We start from the raw sequence: 13,057 nt of genomic DNA, 5'->3' as shown, positions 1-13,057 counted from the left end.
AGAGTAAAAGATTAATGGGAAATCCTGTCTTCCATCCATGGTGTAGACTAGGGGTGTCGAACTCAATCAGAGAAGGGGCCAAAATCTAAAATCCAGCCTAAATCGCGGGCCGAATGGTTTACTGAACAGTCATAAACTGACAATGTCATAAACTGACAGCGGAGTGCAGTGATGACAGCGCGGTGCAGCCACATTGCAAGGCCTGGCGGGCTGGATTTGGCCCGCGGGCCTTGTGTTTGACACATGTGGTGTAGACTAAAAACTTTATTGACTTTCCTCCTAAAATCTTGCTTGTCTGTGAATTCCCCCTTTTGAACAAAAGCGTAGATGATATAGTTTCTTTTCAAAGCATGTAATCTGAAGTACACTTGATTCTGTTTGTTAATACACAGGACTCATCAGACCATCATCATCTGACCCACGCCAAACACCTGCCTGATAATAATACAAACCACATTTACAGGGAAGTATTAAATTATAAAAGAAATAGCTTTGGCACAAAATGTAAAAAGCAAGCCAGGAAGTGCGCTGGACCAGTGCAAGGAGGAATTCCTGTAATGGGTCTACCAATCTATAATATCCTGGCTGTCCTGATTTCAGATAACCTGCATCTATTTCCAAGCCAATTAACAGAGGGCAGGATTTATTAGAGATATATACTACATACATATGGATCATTTGTGGACAGTTTATGCACCAAATCTCCAGGGTGCCACACATTTCTTTTATGTAAAGATTCACTAGCATAACTGCCATCCATGTACTTTTGTGAGGTCAAGTTAAACACATATGGGCATATGTTATGCGATGCTTTATTCTTTTCTCCAGAAAAAACAGGGATGGGAGAACTTATCCATGTCATCAGGAGAACTAGGGACAGAAGAGGGAGTGGGGATACATATGTCGGTTTCCTGGTTTTGATAACGTATTACAGTCATGGAAGATGTTATTACTGGGGAAGTGGGTGATGTGCACACTAAACTTTGTGTTATTTTTCCAACTTCTTATGAATGTATGATTACTGCAAAATAAAAGTTTAATAAGAGATTATGGGCACATCATTTAATTAAGTTTAAACAGCAATGTGGTTCAGACAATAACCATGGCTATTGTGAGCAGGGGGACAGAGGAAGGCTCTCAAGAAAGTTGTGAGCTGCTCAATATTGCAATAACCTCAAGGTCAGAAGTCACAGTTTCGTGCTTTTGCTGTGCTACTTATGATAAGTGTGACACAGGCTAGTGACTTTTTAAATCGTAAGGTTGAGCTCTTAACCTATAAAACGGGGATATAATGCAACACACAGGTTCTAATAGAGCATTAAAAGACTAAGGGTTGTCTTCATTAAACTGTAAAGTCCCAAGCACCATGGGTGATGTTTATAAGACTGACAGAATCAGAAGTCAACTGCTGACAAGTAAAATCCAATAATAAATGGTTCGTTATTGCACAGATATATCCTAAGTCGTTATAAGCACCCATACTTCTGTGAGTATGGATAGTGAAGACCCCAAGCAATTGCAAAGGAGAGAGCTAGCGCCACCCCTAAGAGTTTCACTGTGAAAGGGAGTCTGCTCTTTTTCCTTCCACACCTGAGAACACCGGTGATTGCTGATGCAGCAGAGCTCCTCCTCCGATTTCCTCCTCCAGGAGCGGAATATGGTGACGCGCACAGCATCCAGAGAACAGCTTACTTACCAACTTCATCCTGGATCTCCTCGGCCACAGCAGGGACATTGTAGAGGAGGGAGAGAGACTGGTTCATGCGCTCGTAAATCACACGGAGGTGTGTCATCACCTGCATCAAAGGAAGACAGTTCCAGGTAAGTCATCTCTGGAAGAAGGAATAGCTAGTTTCCTTACCAAGCACCACGGACAGATACAAACTTCAAAATGCAACTGATAAAACACTGCTGAAACTTTTAACCTTAAAGGGCATCCTTATGTTCCTTCTTCTCCCATTTTTTTGTTTTTTTTTTGTCTCTCTAACTTTAGAGCTGCTTTAAACTCCCCATCATATTGTATGCTTACAACCATAAAGTATAAAGTCAACGAAAAAGACTTTGTAGTCGAAACCAGTTTGGTTCAGTGGATAAAGCATTGGCCTGTGGACTGAAAGGTCTCAGGTTCAATTCAGGTCAAGGGCATGTACCTTAGTTGTGGGCACATCCCCAGTTGGGGGGGTGCAAGAGGCAGCTGATAGATGATTCTTTCTCATCGATGTTTCTAACTCTCTATCCCTCTCTCTTCCTATGTAAAAAAAAGTCAATAAAATATATTTTAAAAAAAAGACTTTATACTTTATGGCTGCAAGCATCCAACTCTGATTCTTACTACCGAGGCCCCTAAATAACCTCTGATATACTAGTTTTATTTCTTTGCAAATAGATAGAACATATTTTAATTCTATGAGATACATCATGAAACAAAATGTAGACATATTTTAAATCCTTCTATTTAAAGAAATGTAGGAATTTTACATTTCCAGAGGTAGATGCAAGTTGGGAATGGTGGAATAGAAAACATACTTATTACAGGACTTACAGGCCCACATTATACCCAATCACTGTTTCTTATTGCCTACCACAATGTAGTTGAACTGATTTTAGCAGATTTGCTTTCTATACCATTTGTGTGCTTCATTTTAGTCATGAGATTAAAATGGTCCCTTTAAGAATCAATAGCAGAAGACACTGCAGATTTTTGTTTCTTAGTACTAACTCAGAGGTTGACAAACCACATATTGCTGTAAGACAAGCCTTTAGAATTTACTCTCTAATCTATTAAAGAGTAGTTGCAGAAGAGCCAGAGGAATAATGAGAATCTGGGAATAATGAGAATCTGACCCAAAGACCAAGAACACGGGCTGGCCAGAGGTGATCACTCACCTGGGACCGGATCTGAGCAGCTTTCTTCGGATCCACCATGCGTACGTGCTCAAAATGCTTTAGGGTGTGCTGCCTATCTTTCTGTTCTGCACGGACATACTTCTTTAGCATGTTGAACACATGACGAGGCTGTGGGGAAAAATATAAAAATTCAACTCTGAGCAAAATATTTTTTCTTCCAACGGCTTCTGGGTCGGAGGTCCCACTCATTCATCCCATGGTATGAAGGCACTGCAAGACGCCTCTCTGCCATTCTCCTTTCCAAACATTAGTCCCATTCCTTTGTTCATGGGCAATTACTTAGTCGATGGGTCGCTTTCCATTTCTAAATGGTCATTTAATATTTGACATATATGGTGACTGACCTCCTTAATAAACATTTTCTTACTAAACAGCTTTCTGCTATAGAAGGAGAGTTGATTTGGGAAGTTAGACTTAAGTTAGGTCCTTCCCTTTTTCCACCCAAATATACATGGGCTTATGAGACCACATTTCTATAGCCACTGTCTTAATGGTTATCTCAGCAGTAATGTTGCACAAATAATCCCATCATAAGTAGCATGTAATAGTATAATAATCAAAATGCAAAAAATAATAGGCTACTTAAGCACTACTCATTTATAGGCAAGAAATAACTGATAAGCTCTGAGAGACATTAGACGTTCCAATGCGAAATGACAGTTATTTTATTTTGAAATTTAATTAAATTCTTCCTATGCCATTGAATTCTAATTCTTTCAGCAACAATTAAATTTCTTCGTAAGTGCTTCTATGACTTTCTAATTGGTTCCATTTTTATTCCAATCCTACTTGAAACATTCATCCTCATAAAAGAACAAAACTTCCTTTGTCTTAAACCATTCCACTGCTATATGCATTCTACTGTGTGATTTTATAAAATTTTTCCAAAGATACACACATTCCTTCTTCATTAAAACAGAACTGTGGAAGCTCATGTCAGCAACAGAATTTTGGCCCGTTGGGTAAACCCAATTATTATTAAGAATCATGGGCACCTTGAAAACCTGTTGGAAGGTGCAGAATCTATTCCCACACAGGGGGTGAGGTGAGAGGTGGAGTTTTATCTTGGGGGATATGCCTCCCCTTCTCCTTTTGCTTATTTAACTGGGGGCCCCTCCCTGACTCCTCTGTGCTTCCATGAAATGCTATGCAGATCTCCATGATTGCACTTAACAAAGTCTATTAAATTATTTATGTTTCTGGCTACCCTCTTCAACTGTGAGATATTTCAGGAGCAGTTTTGGTCTGGCTCATAGGGGGTTGCTCTGTACTTAGTAAGTTGTTTAACGTAAGGAAACCAGTAAGTAAATACAATCAGAAAATAAACCTGCACTCAGCCTTACTTATTTTTATCCTACAAGAAATGTGCTTTTCCATAATCTTAAAAAAAACTTGATGTATAGCTTTTTGGGCACCCACTGTTAGCATTCTTACTTGCACTGTGAAATTTGATTGAATCTACAAACCAGAGAATGGTCCTTTCAATCTTAAAAGAAGAAAAGTAATAAGAGGTAAACAACTGACCAACTACATTGATAGTATATATATTAAAAGATGATAGGCTTATATACACTAATTTGAAAAAAGTAATTTTTAGATGGCAAGCACTTAAAGACTGACTACTGTTGAATGTGAGAAATCCCCCAACCTCCCCCACTCCACAAAAATCTCAATGCACCCATGGGGCCTCCTTAAGTCTTTTCATTGTTCTATTGTCCCCAATTCAAAGAACATCCTGGTTTATACAGGGTGTTCCCAAAAATATATAAATGCTGTAACAGCTGATAGCTCAATTTTGAAAATGAAATATATTTTAATAAACACTGCCTTTATAATAATTATTCAAAGTGTGTGTATACATTTTTTTTTTGCCAACCTATATATTGGTGATGCTGCAAAGAAACTGGGAGAGCTGTGGACTAACTCTTCTGCATATGACAAGCCATGTGCAGAAGGCTGCTAAGCTGAATGAAAACCATGAAAAACATATTCTTGTATTAGGCTATGTGGCTAAGAAGAGAGTCATCAAGGCTGAAAAAAGCAAGGAAAAGGAGGAAAAGAAGAAGATGAAGAGGAGACGGATGGAAGATGATATGATAAATAAGCTGGTTCTAATTTTTTGGTAAAGCATTTAAGCTCCCTGTACACAGCTCACCGAGGGATGTTTTATAGGCAGCATTGAGCAATCAGTATATTATATACACTTGATTCTTATAATTGAAACCAAGGCCTAAAAACTCCCTCGTCCAAAGTTGGAGACAGACAGGGTTGCAACTCATTGTATTTATCTGTGATGTCGCTGCTCCTCCCTTGTACAACTGACTGCCTTAACACTCTCTCTTAGTTGCTCTGTTTCATTTTTTTTTCCCCTTGAAAAGACTTTACTGTTTGAAGAATTTTTTTAAAAAAGCTCATGTTAAAAATACTTCAATCAAACATAAGAATTATTTTACATCATAACTTCAAATTTGCAGGTGGTCACCTTGAATGTTTCTGTAAGGCATTTTATCCTGAAAGAACGGTCATGATCAAGTGTGTGCACTGGGATATAATGGCTCCAAACTGGCCTAGGCATTACTAAGTTAAATTTCAAATTAGGGAGTAGGGAGACATTTCTTTTAAACTAACATCTGGTCTCCCTGTGCCTTCTACTACCACCACCAACAGCACCCATGCCCACGGGCTAGTTATGAAGTTCAACAGCAACTTTTAAATCAGTGGTTCTTAACCTTGTCGCAACCCACAGGTTGAGAACCGCTGCTGTAGAGCCTAAGACCATCAGAAAACACATTGCGATTCATTAACAGTAGCAAAATTACAGTTATGAAGTAGCAACGAAAATAATTGTATGGTTGGAGGTCACCACAACATGAGGAACTCTTTTAAAGGGTCAAGGCATTGGAAAGGTTGTGAACCAGTTTTAGATGAATGAGTCTCAAAATTACATTAAGTGTCAATTTGCTAGTGTGTGCAATTAAGACAACGGACATGTTCCAGATAGCGTATGCGAGTATGAAACATGCTCTGTGTTACTTGTGAGAGGGCAGGGCAGGGCAAGGATGAGCTCCCGACTCCACTGCGGGGCAGGGCGGAGTTATCCCTAGCCCTCACCCAACCAATCAGGGTTAGCTGAGGCAGTGACATCACCACCGACCGGAGTAAAACCCCTGGACTGGGCGAAATTCGCTCTCTCTTCCGCCATGCTGCCGGCGTGAGTGAAACAGAGCTCATGCTAGCATGGAAAAGGCTTTGTTTTTGTTTATTGCATCGGACTCAGCTCCCTGGTGGTCCTTGGGGATCACGAAGTCTGGGCATAACACTTGCTGAGCATAATGCTTAGTCCATAGCAGATTCTCAAATCACGCTTACTTCTTCTACTCTCTCCTTGCCTCCAACGCTCTCACTTTTCTTTCCGCCAAACAATAATAATTCAAAACTTATGGACTGTTAATAGGAGGAGACCATGTTTTAAGTGTTTTTAGGCTTAGAAACTCATCAGATCTTCAGATCAACGGTAGGACAGGGACAGCCTCTCACCCTGCTTCACAGATGAAGCAAGCCAGGCACCGAGGGCTCCACAGCTAGTCAGTGGGGGAGCAAGAAAAGGTGCCTACTCTCCGAATCACCAGTGATCACGCCTTTCAAGGAAACTCTAAGGGGGACCAAGCGAAAGACATTTCTACAAAGTCACTTCCAGCTTGGAAAATGGAAATCACTGAATGGTTAGAAAAGAGAGTATGTCCTAAGACTAGTGTCCTCGCCTGGATTTCTAGTTCGTAGGAGCTCAGATACTATGAGGAGACACGCTTATCTCTTCTCTCTTAATTTGTGCAGAAAAACACCCAGGGTTAGCTTGCTCCATCTCATGATTTCCGTCCTTGGTTTTTGACACTGCGCTATCTTTGGCTAATGCGCCAGGGAGGAGACACAGCAAGACAGGAAGGTTAATCTGTTTAGGATTACTGGAAAATGATGAAAGGTATTCGTTCAAAGTTTGGCTTTTGTGACCGTCACAGATTCCAGTTCTAAATTCATCTTTATCTTTCAGGAAGACGGGTAATAAAAGGGTGGACGTGCTCACACGTTTCAAATGGCTTCTCTCATTGAATCCAGACACTTCTGACATGAAACATATTCCAAAGGTGCCCTCTCTAAGGCCCTTCGGCGTGACCGTGGGCAGCGGGCACCCCTGGCCTCCCTCCCTCCCAGGCCTCTGTGTGGCTCTGCTCTCCCTGGCAGGGAACAAAGCTCCTGCAAAAACAATGGGGCCTCAGAGAAAGCAATGACCTCATCTGTTTATGTGGGCTCACACGCACACTGTGTGTGCACCCACAGCCCCATCAGCCTTTTCTTCCTCGTGCCTGCGCCTTGGGCCATGAGATAATTCAGGAAGGCATTACCATGTCCCCCGAGAAATGAATTACAGGGCTCTCTGCTTGGTTGATTTAATCAAGCAAACACATTTCCAAGAATGGTGCTTAGAGATGAAAAATAGCAGAAGCAGATCAGCTCTTCTGTTGGAGTGGGCACAACAATCACACCACATAAAATGCCAGTTATTGGCTACATCTCAGGGAAAAAAAAATACAATTTTTAGTTAAGGAAAACAGACAGCATTTCCCTGTCCTTTAATGTTTTCATTTTCTCTCGATTAGAAAAACAGAAAGAGCTCTACCTTGGTCTCTGATTTGTGTACATTTCACTTAAAAAAAAAAAAAAAATCATTGCCTTTGCAACTTTTAGCCAGAATACAGATTCTCAAGGCTTAAAATTAGCTATCTCTAGAGTTGTATCATGGATTGCAGAATAACAGGAAATCCTATTTATTTAGGGCTTTTTATTTCACTATTCTGGGACAAAGACAGATTTCTTAATATTTTAATTAAAAATACAGAAACACTCTCTCAGAAATGATGGGGGGGGACCTGATATCTCTATAGAAATCTATTCTCTTAAAGTAATTTAGGATTATTCATAGGATTAAAAAAAACAAGCATTTACTAGTTATTGATAGTAATTGAGTTTAAGAAACATATTTTTAACCACTGTGTGTAGAATTTCAATCATTCTCAAATCATGAAATCTTCTATAATTAGTAATAACATTTTTTTTCTGCTAAATTTTCCTTATTTCATACTCACTCTATGTATTAACACTAAAATCTGGTTTATTGGCATTAAATGGCTAATATTATCATTAAAATTTATATAAAAAAAACAGAGATAAAAAGAAAATCTGCCCCAGGGGACTCGTTACATCCAATCATATTTACTGTCACTGGTGTTTCTGAACGATGTTTATATATAATTACAAGGTATCTATTCGCATCTGATGTGACCCTTTGCAGTTGGCGCTAAATTTCCTTCACAAGCACACTGCCTTCGAAACATTCATTAGGAAGGAATTTCTTAAAGGACTAAGAGTAGGCGATACTAAATGGGTGAGAGAGAACCTGAAGATAAACTTCACCTGAAGATTTAGATGTTGGCACATGGACCACTTTCCTATTTTGGAAAAAGAGTCTAACCCATCGCTGGCTGCTGATACAGCTCCTGGCACAGGATTTCCCCAGAAAATCCTTCACAGCCTCCATAGCCTTTCACACTAGTGTCAACGGGAAGATTCCTTCCACTAATTTCAATGTCAACCACCCATCTCCTTATGCCTTGCGTTTTGATATCAGGCCCATGCAGGTGATTTTGAAGGAAATCTCATCGCCTTTTCCGCTGAGAGAGAAATTTCTTTTAAAAACACATTTCCCCCACTTTTAGAGGTACTGCCCTTTTCCCTCAGTTCTCTAGTGCAATTTCATGAATGTGTTCTCCCTGGACTTGGCACGAAGCGGGCACATCTGACCAACCCAAAGCCAATCACGATGGAATGTGTAGACTTCATTCCCCGGTTCACATAGAGGGTATATCAGAACAGGGCTATTCAGCTCCACTGCCCCGCTCTGTGGTTTCATGCTGGATCCAGGCATCTGGCATCTTATCAGAAGAAACTTGTGCCTTAAACCACTTCTGAGCTGGAAGACATGATCTGTCCAGAGCCTTTAAGCAAGCCCTGGATGCAATCCTGCCGAGGAGGAGGAAGTCCCTGTGTGGGGAGCACCCTTGCCTTCCTGGGTCACAGGGCGTTCATCAGAAAGCCCTCTCCTGAAGCACTGAATCGCACCCTAGCTGTTTCCGACCCTGTGATGGGGAGTGAATCACCTGCCACGAAAAAGCAATTCTCTCCTGCTTTCAAAGCAGCTCCAGGCCCCTTAGGCTCACAGCTCCACACCTTGGCCTTCTGGAGCTTAGGAAGAGGAGGTACAAAATCTGTGTGGTTAGTAGGTTTTGTTTCTAAGACGATGGAAACAACGCACTGAAGAGAGTCGAGTCTCTGTGCTTGGGATGGTCTCTTGGTTTTCAGCATTTCACAGGGACCCTCACTACTGCAAGACAACATTCTGAAAACAAAGCAAAATAGCACCCCCAAAACAAAGTAGCGCCCCCTCCAGGACAACACAAAAAATGACCCCAGCATTCAGGGAGCTGTCCACGGGGACCTCTGCATCACACCTGTGTTGGTCTTGCAACTTAAGGAGCTAATTTTTTTTGAAGTCCACTCCTAAATTCACCCACATTCTCCAGAAGAGCACCGAAATGATTGTAATTATTAAAATGAGTATGAGAAGGCAAACACAATGCTATGACAAGTTGAATCCAGAGGCCTCAAGAAAGCAGTGCAGGAAATGACAGCAGATTCTTGTCCCACTGTCCTCACCAGTTTCTTTCTTTTCTTTAAAAAAAAAAAAAATATTTCATTGATTTTTTACAGAGAGGAAGAGAGAGGGATAGAGTTGGAAACATCAATGCGAGAGAAACATCGATCAGCTCCCTCCTGCATACCCCCTACTGGGGATGTGCCCGCAACCAAGGTACAGGCCCTTGACCGGAATCGAACCCGGGACCTTTCAGTCTGCAGGCTGACACTCCTATCCACTGAGCCAAACCAGTTTCGGCTCCATCAGTTCCTTGAGGTTTGAGAGTATGGCATTAGCTCCATCCCTCCTGGCACATCCAGATTCCTGCTTGGCTCTGGCCTGGGGAGGTGGCAGAACACGGCAGCACCCAGGCAAATCGAAGGCCGTCCCCATTCCTTCCCCTGGTCCCCATGGAAGCAGGCAGGTGTCTTCCTCACGGGAACACGGCACTAAAGCCTCCTTATATCCTGTCCTGACAATGTATTCTGTCCTTCCTCTTCCGAGGGAGGAAGGCATCTTTCTACTTTACAGTTTCATCCCATCCTTCAATGAATCCTTTCATCTTTCTGATTATGTCTACCAGAAGCTAGAACAATGCTAACTGTAAAAGAGTAGGAGCAAACTCCAATTTGCAGATGGAGGAGGGAGAATCCTTATAATTAAATCACTTGTTCCAAGTTACAGGTTATGGATGGCAAAACTGGAAATTAAAGACAGGTGTTTCTAGTGTACTCTAAAAGGGAGAAAAGAAAGTGGTTTTTTTAAATAGTTGTTTTGTGTGTTTTTTTTTTAAGAGAAAAAAGGGAGAGGATAGAGAGAAACATCAATGAGAGAGAATTATCGATCAAGCTGCCTCCTGCAAACTCCCCCTCCCCCCATGGGGATTGAGCCTGCAACCAAGGTAGGAGCCCTTGAACAGAATCAAACCCAGGACCCTTCAGTCCATAGGCCACTGCTCAAACCACTGAGCCAAACCAGCTAGGGCCGAAGGGTGGGTCTTATCTTTTCACTCACCAATCCCCTCCCCCACTGAATATTTTGCTAGTTCTCAGACATAATTTATTTTGGTTACTGTGACAATAGGAAACACATATTTGGTCTCTGCCCCCAGATCTTGACATAAGAGTTTCCCAAAACTGTCATTTCCTGAGTGACAGGAGTATCTTTTGTTATAAAACGTGAATCCGCAGGGGCGGGGGGTTGGGGGGGAGGGACAGTGTGGATGATGTGCTCAGAGGGGGAATGCAGACTCCGAGCCCTTCCCCACCCACCTTGCCCAGGCATGGCTTCCATCTGGCTGTTCCTGAGTCCCATCCTTTATAATGAGTCACGTACAGTTAGGGGAGCAGTCATCTGAGTTCTGTGAGTTGTTCTAGTAAATGATCAAATCCAAGGAGGGGGTGAGGGAACCCTGATTTATAGTTTTTAGATCAGAAGTGATGAAGAGGGATTTCCAAAATGGGAGATGGGGGGCAATCTTGTGGGGCTGAGCACTAACCCTGTGGGGTCTATGCTAATTCCAGGTAACACCAGAATCATTTAATGTAAGAGAAAAACCCCACACATTTGGTGTCAGCGTATGGAGCGAAGAGGTAATAGTTTTTCTTTAGCTACAGAGAACGAGGCTATAAGCGACTGAAGGCAGCATTAAGAACGGAAATCTAAGGCCTGCCCACACCCGGGGATTTGAGTTTTTGGACCAGCGTGAGCACACACTGGATCTAGAGCTTACAGCAGCTGACGTGAGAGCAGAGGCACAGAGACCGTTCGGACGTGTGCCTTCAATTCTCACGTAGCCAGTGAAGCCTGCCGGAGCTCTGAGCGAGGCACAGGGGGATTAAGGCGACCAGACAGCAAAGCCCACAGATTGTAAACAAAAGATGTGTTAAGGCACCATGGACCTTCGGGAAGATTTGTCGAATGGGTCTGACCATCGGACAAACGCCAATCGTGACATATTCTTTTTCTTCTTTTTTTTAAAATATATTTTTATTGATATTTTACAGAGAGGAAGGGAGAGGGATAGAGAGTTAGAAACATCGACCAGCTGCCTCCTGCACAACTCTTACTGGGGATGTGCCCGCAACCAAGGTACATGCATGCCCTTGACCAGAATTGAACCTGGGACCCTTCAGTCCACAGGTCAATGCTCTATCCACTGAGCCAAACCAGTTAGGGCCAATCGTAACATATTCTTGACTTCTTTATTGAGAGTTGCACTAAGATGTTTTAGTTTTACATATGTATAACTTGGATGTTGGCATTTTTGCTTTATGCCCCCTCTAATGGGTTACCATTTTTAAAGACATTCACAGGTATATTTTTAATTTCACCCTCTCCTCATACTCTAACTACAGTACCCTTGACATGCTAAAAATCTTAATATATATATGAAAAACAACAACAACTCAAGATAAAGCTTAGAAAAACCCAAATATTACCTGGGATCTTTAAACTGAACTTCATAAAATGAGTGAACTTGGAAACCCATGCATAATTCCTTTGCAGCATACAAAGGTCCCTGGTTGCTATCTGTTCCAGAGGATGGATATCTGGAATGCTGGATAGCTAAGTAAACACTGGATCACTAAGTAATGTGCCATGGTCTGGCCAGTGTGGCTCATTGGTTGAGCGTCCACTTATGGACCAGGAGATTGCAGTTGGATTCATGGTCAGGACACATGCCTAGGTTATGTGCCCTGACCAGGCTCGATCCCCAGTAAGGGGCATGCAGGAGGCAGATGATCAGTGATTCTCATCACTGATGTTTCTGTCTCTCTCCCTCTATAAATCAATAATAATAATAAAAAATAATGTGCCATGCATTTGTCTAAAAAAAAAACCCCCCAAATATTCATGTTTTCATAATAGGTTTTCATTTCAAAGATGAAATAAAAATAAAGGTCAACCTGTAAATATACGCATGAACCCTTTGCTGGAACAAACATGGTGTCCTGGTGCTATACGTTTTGACAGCATTTGATGAAGAGCTTTTTCGACTCTGCAGGCAGTGGCTCTGCTCTGGAGTTAATCTGGATGATGAATAAGGTCTCAGAGGCTCAGGACAGCTTTCAAGCGAAGGCCTGTCGTATGTACTTCTGTCTTTTCTCTTTAACTTAATTCAATTAAAAACAGAACCCACTATTGTCTCTGGTTACAAACGCCCAGCTGATCTTTAGCAAGATCTGTCTATTAAACTTGGTCAAGATTCAAGCAAGGTAAGGCAGTAATACTGAGAGGCATTACCAAAATAGCGTAAAAACGGCTCAGCTCAGTTTATAGGATTCGGTTCAGTAAACGCCAGTTTTCCCATTCTTTCTTTCCACCCAGTGTTTGTTATTGGTCTGTCCTTAAATGCTCTCAAGTTAATGAGTTCCCTTGGTGCTCACCGGTTTTTACAAA

At 41.8% G+C, this 13,057-nt stretch overlaps 1 protein-coding gene across 6 annotated transcripts in view; it reads right to left on the bottom strand.

Moving 5' to 3' along the window:
- Window positions 1–13,057, bottom strand: part of APP (amyloid beta precursor protein) — a 210,202-nt gene that overhangs the window by 49,134 nt on the left and 148,011 nt on the right. For all 6 annotated transcript variants that reach the window (XM_084871393.1, XM_084871394.1, XM_084871395.1 and 3 more), the window contains 2 exons: window positions 2,887–3,015; window positions 1,697–1,796 (listed from right to left, as the gene is read on the bottom strand). In XM_084871393.1, the coding sequence (XP_084727519.1) occupies window positions 1,697–1,796; window positions 2,887–3,015 (229 nt within the window). The remainder of the gene's footprint in view (window positions 1–1,696; window positions 1,797–2,886; window positions 3,016–13,057) is intronic.

The sequence above is a fragment of the Pipistrellus hanaki genome, assembly GCF_964339955.1.
Source record: "Pipistrellus hanaki genome assembly, chromosome: 2".
Taxonomy (NCBI): Eukaryota; Metazoa; Chordata; class Mammalia; order Chiroptera; family Vespertilionidae; genus Pipistrellus; species Pipistrellus hanaki.
This window is presented reverse-complemented; position numbering and strand designations above follow the sequence as displayed.